Here is a 17,805-nt window from a genome sequence, read left to right as displayed (position 1 = left end):
TAGTTGACTGAATAAAGAAAATGTTGGCTGGCACAGTGGCTCGTGCCTGTAAATCCCAGCACTTTGGGAGGCTGAGGCAGGAGGACTGCTTGAACCTAGGATTTTGAGACCAACTGGGCAACATAGCAAGACCCTGTCTCTTTAAAAAAAATGAAAATGTGATACATATACACCATGGAATAGTACACAGCCTTAAAAAAAGAAATAACGTCCTTTGCAGCAAAATGGACGGAGCTGGAGGCCATTATCCTAAGTAAACTAACCCAGGCGCAGAAAACCAAATACTGCATGTTCTCCGTTGTAAGTGGGAGCTAAGCAATGGGTACACAGGGGCATGAAGATGGAAATAGACACTGGAGACTCCAAAAAGGGGGCGGGTGGGTGTGGGGCAAGGGCTGGAAAATTACCTATTAGGTATAGTGTTCACTCTTAGGGTAATGGGTTCACTAGAAACCCAATCCCCCCAGTGCACAATACACCCGTGTAACAAACATGCACATGTCCCTGAATCTAAAGCAAAATAATAGTTTAAAAAAAAAAAAAAAGATCTGGAAGCCAGGTGATGGAGACCCTGCCTTGGAGACCAAAGCAATGTGAGCCCTTCCCTCTCCTCAATGCCAGCACAGGTCTTTGTCTGTCTCTGGGCATGAGATTCCCTCCACAGCAGGTCTTCCCTCAGACAGACAGCAGTAGGGCACATGACCCAGGAGATGAAAAGGGAGCCAGAGAATGGGGACCCAAGATGGGCAATAGTCAGTAATGCAAAGGCCTTCAACACATCATCAGACTAACAGCATTCCCTCAGCACAACCCTTTCAGCCCCGAGCAAGGTCTGCGTGTCCAGTTGGGTTGCTGTGTCAGAGCAGTGAGGCCCTGACAGCAGGAAGCAGGCTTCCCCTGGGGCCCAAAACCACATCCTAAGCAGCAGCCTGGGAACTCAACCCTGTCCCAATACTTATTAAACTGTCACATGCAAGGGTGGTCTGTATCCAGACACAAAGACCTGAACAAGCCCTTGCTTGGTGGGCGAAGAAACAGAAGCAGACACACCACACAACACGGGTATCCAACTCCAAAGTGTTTAATCTCAACTCCAGAGGTCTGGGCCAGGCTAGGCACCTGGGGCCTTGGGCTGTTCTGCTTCTCTGCGCCCCACGCCCAGACCCTGGCCTTGGCTTCTCACTCCCGGGTCTTCAGATCGTCGTCATCCTGGGGTCCGGCTCCATGTTCTCACCGCTCCTCTATGACGACTCCTTCTGCTCAGCCTCCTCCCTTGCCAGTCTCAGGGAGGCTCCTTCACAGCCAATTCATCCTTGGGTCCCCTTCCCAGGGGACTTCAACAGTCTAGGCAGGGACCCTTGCCCCCAACTCGATCCCCATCACCACGGCCAGTAAAGCCTCTGTCAGGGGCCCTGCCTCTTCACCTGCTGCCTCCACAAGCCCCACCAGGGCCAGACCCCGCTTCCTCGGGCACTGCTCTGGCCCCAGTGTCCAGCGGGCACAGTGGGCAGCCAGCCGGGGCCGGCCCAGGCGAAACACCTCACCCACTGACTCTGGGCCACCCTGGGGTCCTAGGTGGATGCGGCCCACGGCCTCTTCCAGCTCCTCCTCCAGCCCAGGCAGTAGGAAACGGCCAGCAGCCTCCAGTGCCTCCTCGGCCTCTGAGCCCAGCAGGGGCTGGCCTGGAGGGGGCACGGGCCCCAGGGCAGCCCCACAGCCCCGACAACCATGCAAATGATGCAGGATAGGCCAGGCTGCGCCAGGTGACAGGCCTCGCAGGGGCACCAGGTCCATCTGGGCTTCTGCAAAGCTGCCTGACAGCAGGGCCCGGAAGAAAGGGGAGGCGGTGGCTGAGGCTGCTCGCTGGGCAGGGAGCTGGAGGCCTGAGTCCAGCAGGAAGTGCAGGTCGGGAGCTGGGACAGGGGCTGGGCCCAGCAGAGGTTCATAGAGGCAAGGGGACGGTGAGTCTAGGTCCATGGGGACTGCCTGTGGGACGGCTGGGCTCATGGTGGGAGACACCAGGTCTTGGAGGCAGGAAAGGGAGTCCGCGGCAAAGAAGAGGAAGAGCGGGTGTGGGGCCGGCCGGGTCAGCGCCGCAAGAAGGAGCCGGAGGCCACCCTGCTCCAGGAGCAGCCGGCGCCACACAGAGGGCTTCCTACAGGGAAGAGAGGGCCTTTCAGAAGGTGAGAAACGGGCCTGGGAAACACAGCACTCCTCCCCAGCCCCGCAAGGCACCCACTTCCCACTCACCGGCAGATGAAGGGCAGGGTCAACGCGCAGGCCACGCGGTCCTCAGGGCTCCCGGAGAGTAAGAGGTGCGTGAGGGCGCCGACCCCGAAGGGCGACTCAGCCTGAACCGTCAGGTTCTGCAGTAGCCTCTCCCCTGCAAGTGGAAAGCTTGTCAGGCTGGGAGCTGGGGTCTGAGACAGGACTCTGGGCCCATGAGATGAAGGAGGGTAAAACCTCTGGGTGAGAAATCAGGGCACTGAAGAGGCAGTGCTGGGCTTGGGACACTGGGAACCTGAGGTCCAGGACAAGGACAGAAGGTGGGACGGTCAGGGTGTAAGTCTGGGCCCCTGAAGCAGCCTGTGGTCAGGGCACAGCAGACAGGGCAGTTCCTGGCAGTGCTGGGGGTGGTGGTGAGGGCGGGGTTCACACCGGTGGGGTTCACAGGTCAGGGTGCCGGTGGGGAGCAGTCAGGACAGCGCTGAACCAATGGCAGAGCCAAGAAAGAACCACAGACCGGCCTGGATCCTGGGCGTGGGGCTGCATCTGGAGTTAGGGTATCTAGGCCCCAGGGCTTTGGCAGAGGACACAGCAGAATTCTGCCTGTGGGCCCATGGAGGGACCAGAACGCCCTGCTCCCCACCCCACTCTGGTGACAGGTTGTCTGGAGGACAGGCTGGGGAGGACGGGTGAGTGGAAAGGTGAGGTTCTGAGCCCCTGGAAGCCATGGGGGAGGACGAGGACTCGCACGGGGGCAAGGAGACGGGTGGGTGTGGGAACTTACCCAGCTCTCGGTGGCGGCTGTGGAGAGTGGGCCGGGCACGTGGTGCCGGCCAATCGTCGGGCGCCACCCCCAGCACCAGCCAGGCCCGCAGCAGCGCTGCGCCATAGCTGCGCACAAAGGCCTCCAGGCAGGCAGGGTTGCAGGTGAGGCGTGACAGGATGCGCAGTGCACGTGGGCTGGGCGGGCCCGGTGCGCCGGTCACATAGGTCAGCAGGCCGTACAGGGCCGGGCCGGTCACAAGTGCCCCGCTTGGGTCAGGGGCCTGGGAAAAGCGTGAAAGCAGCAGCAGGGCTGGCCCTTCGCGTCCCCAAGGCTCCTCGATGGCGGCGGCGGGGCTGCGGCTTGGAGTGCGCTGGGTGCGCGGTGCCCGCAGCGAGGTCGGGGTGAGGACCGGGCTGGCCGGCTCCACAGGCTCCGGTGGAGGACACTGCTCAGGAGACCAGTCGGGGGAGATGTCATCAGGGCTCGCAGCATAGCCCTCGGAGATCAGCCACGACCTGTGGAGGGAAGAAAGGAAGGAGACTGAACCCAGTGCCAAGGTGAAGGGGCAGAGTCCAAGAGGCCTAAGCGGTCTTTTTTTTTTTTTTTTTTTTTTTTTTTTTTTTTTTTTTTAAAGAAACGTGGTCTCCCTCTGTAGCCCAGGCTGGAATGAAGTTCTGGGATCCTGGCTCACTGCAGCCTTGAACTCTTGAGCTCAAGCGATCCTCCCACCTCAGCCTCCCAAGTAGCTGGCACTACAGGTGTGTGCCCCCACGCTCAGCTAATTTTTTAAATGTTTTGTAGAGATGGGTCTTGCTATATTGCCCAGGCTGGTCTCAAACTCCTGTGCTCAAGTGATCCTCCTGCCTTGGCCTCCCAAGGCGCTGGGATCACAGGTGTGAGCCACTGCATGAGCTAAAAGCTGTCTTGGAGGGAGGAAAAGCCAGGGGAGAGGAGGGTGGAGAAAGGGGATAAATGGAAGTGAGAGGGGATAGGACTAAAACCTCATTCAGCAATTACTGATGCCTGTCATGTGCCAAGCTGTTCTTTAGATGCTGGGTAGAAGCACTGAACAAAGTGCCTGTCCTCCTGGAGTTTATGTTCCAGTGAGAAGAAGCAGACAAGAAGTGAGAGTACCATAAGTTATGTTAGTGTGGGACCAGTGTAGAGTACAGGGGTCATGGAGAAAATAAAAAGGAAATAGGAAGCGCTGGGGGCCGGGCATGGTGACTCACACCTGTAATCCCTACACTTTGGGAGGTTGAGCTGGGAGGATCACTGTAAGCCAAGAGTTCAAGACCAGCCTGGGCAACAAAGCGAGATCCCCAACTCTAATGTTTCAAAAAAATAAAAAGAGTTCCTCAGCTTTCTTGTGATGCTTCAGCTCATGAGTGACAGTAAGAGAGTAAGAACTTGGACTCCAGAGTCCATCATCTTAATCTACGTATATCCCACCTCCCAGTGAACCTGTCTGGGGCCCAAAGTTCAAAGGTGCTGGGGTGGAACCAAGGTTAAAAGGTAGATCCAGCCAGTGCAAAGGATCACACCCATAATCCCAGCACTGTGGGAGGCCGAGGCGGGTGGATCACCTGAGGTCAGGAGTTCGAGCAGCCTGACCAACACGGTGAAACCCTGTCTCTATTAAAAATACAAAAATTAGCTGGGCATAGTGGCCAGCACCTGTAATCCCACTATTCGTGAGGCTGAAGCAGGAGAACTGCTTGAACCCAGGAGGCGGAAGTTGCAGTGAGTGGAGATGGCACCACTGCCTTCCAGCCTGGATGACAGTGAGACCCTGTCTCAAAAAAAAAAAAAGGTAGACCCAGGGGAGTAGAGTGTGTTAGACAGGAACTGGCAGGTGGCTGTGTGGGAATCAGGAGTCTGGGTAATAAAAGTCTTATTCAGACAGAATGGGGGTGGAGGTAGTGAAGAGGACCAAGACAGACACAAACCCCACACCACCACACTGCTCACCCTCCCAAGCCCTGAGGCAGGGACTCACCTGAGGCTCCGGAAGCTTCCACCCTGTGCCCGCTCAGGGGTCCTCTCCTCAGGGAAGTCCCAGGAAGCAGCTTCTCTTCCCTCTTCTTCCTCCTCGCCAGCCTCACCACACAGCTGCCCAGCCAGGAGAGGCACAAGTCCCAGAGCTTGGAGCCGGCCCAGGGCCCCAGTGTCATACAGAAAGCCCACAAGGGCAGCCACAATACGAGGGTGCCATGCGCTGGCACGAGGGTCCCGCAGCAGGCCTATCAGTAGATCCAAGCCACCAGCATCCCGCAGCCGGGCCCGGTTGATGGCCTCACGACACAGGAGGCACACAGCCCGCACCAGAGGCTGCTGGGAGGCTGGACTAGCTCCATTAGGACCCCGGCGCTGCCGAAGCTCATCTACCAGCACCTCCACCCCACCAGCATTGCCCAGTGCAGGCCGAATCAGGCCCTGGGCACACAGGTTGGCGAGGATCAGAATGGTTCCCTCGCGTACTACCCGCTTGGGGTGGGATGCCAGGCTGACGAGTGGGCCCAGTCCCCCACCCAGACTTAGCTGCTCAGCACAGGCCCGGGAGCAGCCTCGGCTGAGTTCCAGGAGGGCACGGACGAGGGCTGAGGTCAGTGCAGCATCTGGGGCAGTGGCTAGGAGCTCGGCCAGAGGGCGCACTGCTCCCTGCTGTGCCAGAGCCAGGCGGTGCTGGGGTGAGTCTGCCAGGTTGCGGAGGGCACGCACCACGCTCTGCAGGCACTGCGAGTCCTGGCAGGCTGTCAGGCTCTCCACAAGCAGGGGAACAGCACCTGAGGGCAGGAAAGAGGAGCACAGAGGGTGAACAAGGACAGACACTCAAGCCTTTCTTCCACTCCGAGCCCTAGCAGATCCCACCCTCACAGCCTCTCACCAGCACAGTGGATGTCCCCACAGCTCTCAGGTTCCATGGCTAAGTTCCCCAGGGCACGGGCCGTTCGGTTCTGGATGCTGTCTGTCTTCATGCACTGAAGAATGGTCACTGCAAGGAGAGTTTGGGCTTGTGAGGGTTCTACCCCTTACTGTCTCTCTCATCAGTCACCTCGAGAATGTGGCCTGAGAGGGCTGGGAAGGCTTTCAAAAGAGGCTAATGCTCGGCAGGGCACAGTGGCTCAAGCTTACAATCCTAGCACTTTGGGGGACCAAGGTGGGTGGGTCACTTGAGGTCAGGAGTTCGAGAACAGCCTGGCCAACGGGGCCAAATCCCATCTCTACTAAAAATACAAAAACTATCTAGGTGTGGTGGTGCGCGCCTGTAATCCCAGCTACCTGGGAGGCTGTAGCAGGAGAATTGCTTGAACCCAGGAGGCAGAGGTTGCAGTAAGCTGAGATCGTGTCACTGCACTCCAGCCCAGACGACAGAGCAAGACTCCATCTCAAAAAAAATTACTAAATAAAAGGAAGAGGCTAACACTCGAGCTGGGTCTGGAGGGGTACACAGGAAGGTATTTGCCAGAAGCACAGTCGATGGGGGAGTGAGAAGGCATTTCGGGTTTGGAAGTAGGCTTTCCAAAGGCCCAGAGGTAAGATGCAGTGTCTGTGAAAGGCTTCAAATGTCAGGCCAAGGGATCAGGACTTGAATGTGAAGGCACTGGGCGCCACACAAGGGTTTTATGAAGGGGAGTGACATGATACAATCTGGCATCCATAGGGAGAATGCATTATGGGGGAAAGAATAGGAAGGGAGGAGTCAAAAGGCTATCATAATAGCCCAAGCATGAAAAGACAATAGCTTGAACCAACCCAGCTACCAGCATCACACAGCACAGAGGTACCAGTCCCTGGGCACACAACGGAAGTAGGGAGAGAGAGAAGCAGATAGATTCAGAAGACATTTAAAATGAAAAATAGTAGTTGAGTGATGGGGGTTATTTAATAACCAAGGCTCTTATCAAACATAGATGGTCCAGATGCATTTTATGTAAATTTTAAATACATTAATGCTTCCCTTTATCCAAAAAGTTAAGATGTCATCAAAACTAGCTTAATTTTGTGGAAGGCAGGTAGTGACATGTAAACTGCTTTCACACACTGCCACTAGGAGGCACCAATTTAGCTGGTAAACAGAAAAGCTTATGTTTTGCTAGGATTTGTTCTTACTGTGCTGGTTTTAATTATTTTTATTTATTTTTTCCTGCTTCCTAAGTGACTACTGGTTTGTTTAGTTTTCTAAAATATGAGGTCTTGTTATGTTGCCCAGGCTGGAATGCAGTGGCTATTCACAGGCACAGTCATTGTTCGCTGCAGCCTCTACTTACCAGGCTCAAGGGATCCTTCCGCCTCAGCCTCTCAAGTAGCTGGAACTACAGGCGTGTACCACTGCACCCAGCTTATGCTAGTTTTTAATAACCTGAAGTCCCCATGCTTAGAGTATTTGTATATTCGTACTATATTTGTACTTCGTTTTCTCCCCACTTTGATTTTCTGAGGTAGCTATCACTGTCCCATTTTACAAGGAATCCTGGCCTCAGAGGGGTTAGGTGACTTTTGCAGAACTCCCTTTCTGAACCACTACACCTTCCAGCTCAACAGTGGGACTTCAGAACCTTGCACAGGGCCGGACACATAGTGGGCACTGAATATCTGCTATGAACATCATAACTGGAGAATAAGAATCATCTGGAAAAGTCACCAAATAACCCTTTGGCCTCCGCTAGTCTAGCTTCGAAAGAAGTCCTCAACAACCAATTCCTAGATAATGGCTGTAATTATCTGGTGTGGGAGGGCTCTCTCTCATCTAAAAAGACAGCAGTGACGTCACGGGGCACAACAGCTTGAGAAACAGGAGCGGTGTGCCATCACAAAGCACGTTATTCCAGGATATGACACAAAGAACTCCAAACTCCCGGCCCAGACAGCGAGCGAATTGCAAACCCAATCTTTCTAGGAAACGGAGGCGGAGCACTTACCCAAAGGGAGTATGCCTCCGAGTCTGCGCACTTCGGCCCGGCACGCCCCTTCCGTACAGCAATCGGCTAGGATGCTAAGCGCCAAGTCCAGCGTCTTGCGCAGGCGCACTGGCGGTGAAGGCGTAGACGACGGCACAGAGGAGGGGGCGGGGTCCGATGCGGGGGCGGGGCTAGAAGCTGCTGACGCGGCCGAGGGGGCGGAGCCGGGGCCTGCCTGGGACGGGGCGGAACCCGCTGTAGCCGCTCGCCGTAGCAGCGCGAGTAGGGGGCGGAGCCCGCCGCGTGCCCGGAAGCGCTCGATTCCCCCCGCTGCCTTGATGTGGCGCGTGCGGAGGGCTAGGAGCGCGCGGCCCAGGGGTGTCTCGTTGGTAGCTGGGTCCTTTTCCCCACCCAGACCCTCCCCGGCCGCCGCCGCGAGCTGCGCGAGGCAAAACGAGAGCGAGTCCGTGAGGGTTGGCTTCGCAGCCGCCATCTTGGCTCGGGCCTCAGACTCCGCCCCGCTTCTCGCCGCTGATCCCAGGGAGCGGAACTGGAAGACAGAGGAGTCGCCGGGCACCGCCTCGCTGACGCTGTTTAAATAGCGCCGTCGCAGCGATGCAAGTCGGAAGTTGTAGTTCTCGACCCCGGAAGTCTGTCCTTGCAAGAAGGTGCGGCGGTACCCTTATCGCTGCGCAACCTGGGACGCGCCGGTAGTGCATGCGGGAGGTGTGGTCCGCGCCGAGCTTCGCACGCCTACCTCGGGACGCGCGGGAAACTCTTCCAAGGCCCTCCAGGTGGGCCGGGGCCTCCGGACAGCCCAGACGTCCGACCACGGAGCCTTCGTGCCGTGCTCCGCCCCCGGCGTGCACTCGGCGGGGACCGCCTTTCCTCCTCTAGGCTCGCTTCGCTGCCCCCCAGCGGTGGTGCGGCCCGGCCCCGGGACCGACTCCGAGAACCCCAAGCCGGGCCGAAAGTGCGAGGTCCTGACCGCGCCGCAGACGCGGGTTAAAGAAGAGGGTTAAACCTACCGAGAACGTTCGCTGCCCCTTCCTAGGGTGACGGGCTTGTGGAATTTTCCGTTTCCGGAGCTGGACCCCGGTATCCCGAGTGTCCTCCGCTCTGGACGTGGTCGTGAGCTCAGGAGCTGGCGTCTAGGAAACAGGGAGTTCTTCACCCGTAGTGCAGTCGGCTGTGCCAGAAGAGACAAGGGAGAATCCGGACGGGGCGGGGCGGCGGGGGAGCGGGACGTTAGCATCGCGGGGAGCCCCCAGGTCACCCCTGGATTGCGAGGTGGCTCCGCCTGAGCAGCCCTTCCTGGTGTGGCAGGGGCAGCTGCCCGCCTGGAAAATGGTCAGGCTCTGGCCCTGGGGAGGAAGAAGCCTTTGCCAAGAGCAACCGTCTACAAGCCCCAAAACCTGCGAGTGCCGGAAGTGTGGGCTGACCACAGCCTACCTCCCCGGCTTCATTCACCGCCAAGGCAGCCACGCTGGTGACAAGCCTTACCGTTGTCCGGGGTATAGCAGAAGCTTCCGATGTGGCTCTGATCTGGTTAAGCACCACTGGGTACACACAGGTCAAAAGCCATACTCCTGCCCTAAGTGTGACCATCGCTTCAGCCCTACACCTGTGCCTTGTGTGGTAAGACTTTCAGCGTCACCTCAAACCTGATCCAGCACCAGCGCTTACACACCGCTAAAAGCCTTACCGCTGAAGGGACTGCGGAAAGAGCCTCAGGCTTAACTCCAACCTGTTGCAGCACCTGCGGTCCGCATGGGTAAGAAGGCCTCTAAATGCCTTGTTTGTAGTAAGAGTTTTGTGCACAGTTGGAATCTGCTGCGGCACCAGCACAGTCACAAAGTCCGGAAACCTGATGTTTGGTGATGAGTGTGGCCAGAGCTTCCACCAGAGCTCCCACCTGCGTCGTCCACTACGCAGCCCACAGCGGCCAGAAGCCCTGCATCTGCCTGCAGTGTGGCAAGGCCTTAGCCGGAAGCTCCAACCTGGGCCAGCACCGGCGGACGCACCAGGGCGGCAGCCTCTGCCAGTAGCCCTGGCTTCAGTTTTAGCTGAAACTTCAGCTCTGACTCTGGTTCGGACCTCAAGGAAATGGAAGGAACCAGGTCTCTAAGCAGACCCCCTTCTGCTCCCCTAGGGCTGTTGATTTTAGAGCTAATGATGGGATTTGGTTGGGGCGGAGTGGGGGGTCTCCACATCTTTTTGCCCAACCCTTTGCCGAGTCAAGGAACCCCAGTCTGGGCTGGGCGTGGTGGCTCATGCCTATAATCCCAGCACTTTGGGAGGCCAAGGCTGGCGGATCACTGGAGGCCAGGGGTTCGAAACTAGCCTGGCCAACATATTGAAACCCTGTCTCTACTAAATAAAAAAAGCCAGGCGTGTTGGCTCTCGCCTGTAATCCCAGCTACTCGGGAGGGTGAGGCAGGAGACTCACTTGAACCCTGGGAAGTGGAGGCTGCAGTGAGCGAAGATCGTGCCACTGCACTCCAGCCTGGGCAACAGAGACTGTCTCAAAAAGATAATAAATTTTTTTTTAAAGAAAGGAGCCCCAGTCTGGAAGAATCTGAACACTAGAGCTGTCTGTGATCACTGCCTTCAAAGAGCCCACCCAGCTAAGAAGGCTTAGGTTTGTTCTTTGAAGTGACAAAGGCAAAACGTCGACCAGCTGAAGGGAGACTTTTGGGATGGCAGGAGAGAGTTTTGGACCCAGCGTGGGTCCATCATGGACCCAGCTGCCTGCAGATCTGGCAGTAGCTGATGCAGTCGCTTCACAGCCTAGGGAGTGATGGGGTTAATCACACCTAGAACAACAGGTACCTCTTCCCAGAGGAGTGGGACCAGAAATCAGGCAAGCCCCGTGAGGAGTGCCGGGGCAGGGCATTCCTAACCTCCAGAGGGAACCATGAGGGAGCTTGTGTTCTGGCAGACGGGCCAGAGAATTTGAACTTGGGACCATTGTGTGAGCCCTGGGTGTGTGAGCCCTTCAAAAGTCCTCTCAGCACGTGACAACTATCGTTATGGGTGATACTATGGTGGTGGGACCCCCAGAACAGACCTGTATGTTGAGTTCAGGAGATGCTTTGTTGCATTTCTGGGCAGGAGCAAGAGGCCCCTTCCCCTTCCTTATCCCCTTCCCTTCCAAGTTCCCCAGGGTCCTTTCCTGCCACTCTGTCAAGAGAGGGAAGAGTGGTGAAGAGTCACTTGTGCTTGGACACTGGGGACTGAATGTGGCCCTTTTGCCTGGGCATTGCCGAAACATACGTTTCTACTGGTAAAACGTTGTGTATGTGTGGGCGGCAAGCCACCCAGGTGCCAAGGCAAGAGACCGAGGGCACAAGCTGTTCAGTATAATAAAGAAAATATATAAAATAGGAATAGTTATATTAGATATAAATCATAGATGTGATTATATGTGAATATCAATCATTAGTTGTAGCAATTACTTTATTTTAATTATCTTTATTCCAATATTATAATAATGCTTGCTCTACAATCATAACCTAGGGAAGGCCAGGCATACAGAGCTAGGAGCTGAAGGGACATGATGAGAAGTGACCAGAAGACAGGAGTGCGAGCCCTCTGTCATGCCCGGACAGGGCCACTAGAGGGCTCCTTGGTCTAGCGGTAACGCCAGCGTCTGGGAGGACGCCCGTTGTCAAGCAGACCGTGGTCTAGCCCTAGCGTCAGTGTCAAGGAGAAGCACCTGCTACCTAGCAGACCGGGAAAGGGAGTCTCCCTTTCCCTGGGGAGTTTAGAAAAGACTCGACTCCACCACGTCTTGTGGAGGGCCTGACATTAGGCCCACCTGGAGGCGTAACCATCTCCCTGTGATGCTTTGCTTCAATGGTCATGCTCCTGGTCCACTTTCATGTTCCAGCCTGTACAGCTGGCTCTGCCCTCTAGATAGCAGTAGCAAAATTAGTGAAAGTACTAAAATAATGGCGTAAGCTGTCTTTCTCTCTCTCTCTCTCTCTCCCCCCCACCCTCTCTCCCCGCCTTGGCTGCTGAACAGGGAAAGACCCCCTGTCCAGTGGGCATGTGACCCACATGACCTTACATATCATTGGAGATGGCTCACACTCCTTACCCTGCCACCTTGTCTTGTATCCAGTAACAGTGCAGCCTGGCATTCGGGACCACTACTGGTCTCCGCGTCTTGGTGGTAGTGGTTCCCTGGGCCCACCTGTCTTGTCTTTTATCTCTTTGTCTTGTGTCTTTATTTCTATGATCTCTTGTTCTCCGCACACGGAGAGAAAAACCCACCAACCCTGTGGGGCTGGTCCTTACTGTATGTGGGAGCCGGGGGGAGGCTTCCCAAGCACCTACCTGTGCTCAGAGCAGAGACCAAGCAAGGACCTAATGCCCACCCCTGTGGGACAGTCCTACCATCAATCCAGGCATCTGGTCTGCTGCCCCCAAATTTTACCACCTTTTTTTTTTTGAGACAGAGTCTCACTCTGTTGCCCAGGCTGGAATAGCACAATCTCAGCTCACTGCAACCTCCGCCTCCTGGGTTAAAGCTATTCTCCTGCCTCAGCCTCTCGAGTAGCTGGGACTACAGGCATGCACCACAACGCCAGCCAGTGTTTGTATTTTTAGTAGAGAGTTTCACTATGTTGGCCAGGCTGGTCTCAAACTCCTGACCTCAAGTGATCCACCCACCTCAGCCCCCCAAAAATGCTAGGATAACAGGCATCAGCCACCACGCCTGGCAATTTTGCCATCTTTTATCAGGCCTTCTGTGTCTAGGATGCTACCCACATAGAGTAGAAGCTAAAGGGAAGGGATGTGAAGTGACCTCGCCCTCAGCTTCTAGCTCATGGTGTCAAGGCTTGTGTGACCTTAGACACGTCTTCCTCTTCTGAGCCTGTTTCTTCATCTGTAAAACAGGGATGGAGGTTGTGGTAAAGATGCCATGGGAACACCGCACATGCACGAAGCAGTTGGGCCAGGGATGACTCAGCAGACCTCAGTTTCCCTCTCCCTCCTGCCTAGAGCTCTGTTAGCAAGCATCATGCAGCTCACATGAGAGCTCCCCACTGAGGTTACAGAAATGAAGGTAGCAGCCTCAGTCCTTGGGTAGCTTGTTGCCCCTTGAAGGAAACATACTCAGGATCAGCAACAGCACAGAGTGAATGACGCCGGGGTGGCGAAGGGGCCTTTCCTGGGGCAAATGCGGGAGGCTTCGTGGAGATGACATGTAATGAACAGCACTCATCTCAGGCTGGGAGCAGCACATGCCCCTGGCAGAGGGTCAGTGATGAGATACAGGGTTCTTGACATCTTCCTCACCCAGGGCCCTTCAGGGAGTACAAGCCAGGGTTTGAGTGAAGGGCCTGAGCCCAGCACACGCATAGTAGGCACTCAATGAATAATTGTCATGATCAGGTCCTTTTTACACTGCTTACTAGTGGCCTTTAAGCCTCAGTTTCCTCAGAGTCGCCTTGAGTAAGTGTCAAGTGTTGTAGACCTCTGCAAAATTCGTAACTGCTTAGGTATGGGTAGAGTAGCGATGGAAGGAGGATTCAGAGACCTGTAAGCGAATTTCTCACATTAGGGCAGGTATTCCTGGAACCCCTCTCCTCTCCAATTGCATACAACAGGTTCTGACCAGAACAGGGAGGCAGGCCAGACTTCAGAAGCAGAGGGACGGGCTTAATCTAACAGGAGTATATCCCATGTCCTGCATGCACTGTACCCTGTGCTGGGTTTAGAAGCAGCTTCACTGTCCAAGCTTGTGACCCAGTGTCCAAACCCGAGGTGCGAAACACATTAGTTTTGGCTGTGTGTGTTTGTGTGTATGTGTGTGTTTTCAAACAAGCCAAGATTTTTACTTTTTGAGGTTCCATTGTGTTGCCCAAGCTGGTCTGAAACTTCTAGGCTCAAGTGATCCCCCTGCCTCAGCCTCCCAAAGTGCTGGAATTACAGGTGTGAGCTACCACGCCCGTTTATTTATTTATTTTTATTTTTGAGACAGAATCTCACTCTGTTATCCGGGCTGGAGTGCAGTGGTGCAATCGTGGCTCACTGTAGCCTCAATCTCCTGGGCTCAAGTGATCCTCCCACCTTAACCTCCTGAGGAGCCGGGACTACAGGCATACACCACCACACCTGGCTAATTTTTTTGATTCTTAAAAAATGTTTTGTAGAGACGGGGTCTCACAAGATTGCCCAGGCTGATCTTGAACTCCTGAGTTCAAGTGTTCCTCTAGTCTTAGCCTCCCAAAATGCTGGGATTACAGGTGTGAGTCACCTAACCTGGTCTTTTTATTTTTTTAAAGAGCCAATGTTTAAATAAGGAGATTTCACATCACAGTCGATTTCTGGGGTTTGGTTTGTTGTTTACTCTTATTTTTTTTTATTTGAGACAGGATCTCGCCAGGTTGCTGGCTGGTCTTGAACTCCTGGGCTCAAATGATCCCCTGCCGGCCGGGCGCGGTGGCTCACGCCTGTAATCCCAGCACTTTGGGAGGCCAAGGTGGGCAGATCACGAGGTCAGGAGATCAAGAGCATCCTGGCTAACACGGTGAAATCCTGTCTCTACTAAAAATAGAAAAAATTAGCTGGGCGTGGTGGCGGGTGCCTGTAGTCCCAGCTACTCAGGAGGCTGAGGCAGGAGAATGGTGTGAACCCAGGAGGCAGAGCTTGCAGTGAGCGGAGATCCTGCCACTGCACTCCAGCCTGGGTGACAGAGCAGGACTTCATCTCAGGGAAAAAAAAAAAAAAAAAAAAAAAGATCCCCTGCCCTGGCCCTTCCCTCCCCAACCCGCCTCAGCTTCCCAAAGTGGTAGTATTACAAGCGTCAGTCACCACGCCCGGCCTGCTTTATTATTTGTATCAAAAGATGCTGGAACATTGGATCTTTATGGGAGCAATTTGTCGAGTAGTGGCTGTCCTGGACATGGGGACGGGGACACTCCCTCTTGCATCCCTGACTCAGTGCATTTCATATGTGTTACTTGCCCGTCCCCTGCAGAAAAGCACTTGAGGTTACGGTCTCCATCCCACCCCACTGTGGGTGAGAAGGACTTTTCCATGCAGTGAAGCCACTTTTCCCCTTCCCTTCACCTCTCCCTGTTCCCTACTCTGCCATTTTCCTTCTTCTCCCCCACAATTCCTCTATGAAATACCTGACCTCCTTCCCTGAGCCCCTGCCACCCCACCTCCACTCCCTGCTATGACATCACCCCCTCATTTGAAGCTCCTTTCCCTATCTGAAGGGAGGCAGAGACAGAGTGCACAGGCTCAGCTAGGCAAGGCAGACCCTTGCATACATGGGTCAGAGGTCAGGGTCCCTGGCAGACATTCCTCCCAGAGCGACTGTAGGAAGCAAGCCAGTATAGAGGTACTCTAAACGCTAGACAGGAGGGGGTAGCGTCGATTCCTCTGGCCCTGCTCCTGCTTAGCTCTGGGCATAAGACTGACTCCAGTACAGTCACAGTTACGTCTCTGAGCTCACCCAGTCCCAGGTCCCAGGTTCCTGGCTCTGAGCCTGGTGAGACACACAGAGGCTGGTGCTGTGGGGTGGACGTGGTCACTGGAGCCCACCCACCCGGAAGCTCAGCTGTGGTGAGGCAGGCAGTTTTGGAGGGGTACTTGGGATGCTGGAGGAGCGTCCCCCGTCCTAGGCCAGATTCCCTCCCTCCGTCCCTTCCCTGGACATCCCCATAGGCATTCTCCAGGAGGACAGAGACTGTTGTCTGCACTGTCCCTCCTAAGTCCCCCACATCCCACAAGGGGCAAGCATAGAGAGCCACGAGAAAGGGCCCCGCACTGCCGAGGTGATTGGCAGCTTCTCTTTCCTGGGATCTGGGTCCCTTTCCCAAAGGAGTGGAGGAAGAGGGGGAAGCTGTCCCAGGAAGGGCTGAGGAGGGGAGGCTGGCTCAGGGCAGCCCTGCCTACCTTCTACCCCAGCGCAGCTGCAGGGCTGAAGGCCCCAGGGCTATTCAGCCATGGGCGCAGGTGAATCCCTAGCCAGGGACAGAGACCAGGGTCCATTTCGGAAGGGGATGGCTGGCAGATCCAAGACCTGCAAAAAGGAGGTCAAGGATTCAGTTCTGAGAAAGAGTCATGTAAAGTGACTCCAAATGCTGATGGAGTCAAGAAACCAAAGAAGGAGGCAGACAATCCAGTTTGCCGGTATTGGGTGATTTATTAGGGAAACTTACAGGCAGAAGCGTGGTCTACCTGCGAAATAGAGGTCTCTGCACTGCAAGGCCCCAGACCCAGGACTTATATCGTGGGGAAAAAATATGCATGCCCTGGAAGGAATGTCTAGGTGGTTGTGAGTGTCACAGCGTCTGATTTCTGGAATAGCACAAGGGTTGTTTTGGAGGAAACTTACAGTGAAGAGGTCTTTCTACATAAAGAGTAACCCATGAGGGCCAGGCGCGGTGGCTCACGCCTGGAATCCTAGCACTTTGGGAGGCGGAGGTGGGCAGATCACCTGACGTCAGGAGTTCGAGACCAGCCTGCCCAACGTGGAGAAACCCTGTCTCTACCAAAAATATAAAAATTAGCCAGGTATGGTGGCACGTGCCTGTAATCCCAGCTACTTGGGAGGTTGAGGCAGGAGAATTGCTTGAATCCAGGAGGCGGAGGTTTCAGTGAGCCAAGATCGTGCCACTGCACCCCAGTCTGAAAGAAAGAGTGAAACTCTGTTTCAAAAAACAAACAAACAACAACAACAACAAAAAACATCAGCTTGACATTTTGGAGGCATTCCCAGACTCAGGGTTAGTTAGCAGATTAGCGTTTAAAAGAAAGTCTTGTCCCCACAGATTCCCTGACCTCAGCTACCATGAAGGGTGGGAAGAGGAGTCCTTAGCAAGAAGTCCAGGAAGTTGACAACCTCCTCGGACCTGATAGGACACTCCCCTCTCCACCCTACCTCCTGGCTGATTTAATCTCAGGGGTGTGAGGACCTCTGAGATAGGTCTCTGCTGCCTGGGAATGGCTCTCTCTGATTCTTGGGAATGGGTCTCTGGTGCCTGCAAATGAGTCTCTGGTGCCTGGGAAGTGCCCATGGGGTCTCCCTTCCTCTCTCCTTCCACTGCTTCCCCACACACGCTATTCCAGATCATGGACATGCTGCCTCTCACCTCCCTCCACCCCAGGCGTGCTTGGGCTCTTGTGCTGTAGCCACTCAGAGTTGGAAGGGGGTGGAGGGGAGACAGCAGCTCCATCTGGGGCCATGCCCTCATGAATAACTTGAGAATGGAGAACTTTCACTCATCATGAAGGAGAAGCAACCCCAACCCCACTCCAGTCATCATCTGGGCAAAAACTCGGACCCAGAGGCTCCCAGGCTCCCAGTGTTTCCTGCTAGGATCGGCTGGAAGGAGCCAGGATTGGGATTCCAGGAATCCTGTCAGCAGAGAATCCCAGACTCCTCCTCTCCTGGACCCCAGGAGTCTCAACCGCACCACTCATGTCTCAGGGTTAACCAGAGACTCCCTGAGACAGATCCTAGAGGATTCCCAAGTGATAGGATAAAAAGAGAGGTACTGAGACCTCCTGGCGTGGGTGACCTCTCCCACGCTGGCCAACCTCCCTGATTCATGAACCTTGCTGAGCTCCGGGAGTGAATGAAGTAAAGGGAGCCCCTAGGAGTTCAGGAAGCAGAGATTTCCAAGTCCATGCACCAAAGCTCATGCCCTCAATTCTCAAGAAGGACCTCACTCAGTTAAAAAATTTTGTATCATGAAAGGGTAAATGAATGAATTAGTCAATCTGGTTTCTAAGCCAATGGTTTACTAGAAATATTATAGTAAATTAGAAAAAAAAAAGGTGGTGGCTCACACCTATAATCCCAGCACTTTGAGATGCTGAGGTGGGAGGACGGTTTGAGCCCAGGAGTTCGAGACTAGCCTGAGCAACATAGCAAATCCCATCTCT

At 54.9% G+C, this 17,805-nt stretch overlaps 1 protein-coding gene and 1 long non-coding RNA gene across 4 annotated transcripts; one reads left to right on the top strand and one right to left on the bottom strand.

The window, feature by feature from the left end:
• Nucleotides 1-1,065: 1,065 nt before the first annotated feature.
• ARMC5 (armadillo repeat containing 5) lies at nucleotides 1,066-11,271 on the bottom strand. 3 transcript variants are annotated; one of them, XM_077986013.1, is made up of 8 exons: nucleotides 9,397-11,271; nucleotides 8,922-9,044; nucleotides 7,915-8,443; nucleotides 5,880-5,987; nucleotides 4,992-5,778; nucleotides 3,011-3,507; nucleotides 2,251-2,383; nucleotides 1,066-2,155 (listed from the first exon to the last, which is right to left on the bottom strand). In XM_077986013.1, the coding sequence occupies exons 1-8, from the start codon at nucleotides 9,499-9,501 to the stop codon at nucleotides 1,345-1,347; spliced, it is 3,093 nt and encodes a 1,030-aa protein (XP_077842139.1). In that variant the 5' UTR covers nucleotides 9,502-11,271; the 3' UTR covers nucleotides 1,066-1,344. The 3 variants fall into 3 exon arrangements, with proteins under 3 accessions (XP_077842139.1, XP_077842140.1, XP_077842141.1); XM_077986014.1 differs by lacking the exon at nucleotides 9,397-11,271 and having other exon boundaries at nucleotides 8,574-9,042; XM_077986015.1 differs by lacking the exons at nucleotides 8,922-9,044; nucleotides 9,397-11,271 and having other exon boundaries at nucleotides 1,066-2,173; nucleotides 7,915-8,410.
• LOC144338011 (uncharacterized) lies at nucleotides 8,548-17,470 on the top strand. The gene is made up of 3 exons (XR_013411723.1): nucleotides 8,548-10,224; nucleotides 12,533-13,836; nucleotides 16,325-17,470. It is a non-coding gene; the product is annotated as an uncharacterized LOC144338011 (long non-coding RNA).
• The last annotated feature ends 335 nt before the right edge of the window (nucleotides 17,471-17,805 follow it).

Source organism: Macaca mulatta, chromosome 20, assembly GCF_049350105.2.
Source record: "Macaca mulatta isolate MMU2019108-1 chromosome 20, T2T-MMU8v2.0, whole genome shotgun sequence".
NCBI classification, from domain to species: domain Eukaryota; kingdom Metazoa; phylum Chordata; class Mammalia; order Primates; family Cercopithecidae; genus Macaca; species Macaca mulatta.
The sequence above is the reverse complement of the archived record's forward strand: the minus strand, read 5'-3'. Positions and strand labels throughout refer to the sequence as shown.

Coding starts and splice junctions, on each gene's coding strand:
- ARMC5 (XM_077986013.1), bottom strand. CDS start 9,501: ATGGTCACACTTAGGGCAGGAGTATGGCTTTTGACCTGTGTGTACCCA. Junction 2,384..3,010: donor CAGCCGCCACCGAGAGCTGG/GTAAGTTCCCAC, acceptor TTCCACTTGCAG/GGGAGAGGCTACTGCAGAAC. Junction 2,156..2,250: donor ACCCTGCCCTTCATCTGCCG/GTGAGTGGGAAG, acceptor TCTTCCCTGTAG/GAAGCCCTCTGTGTGGCGCC.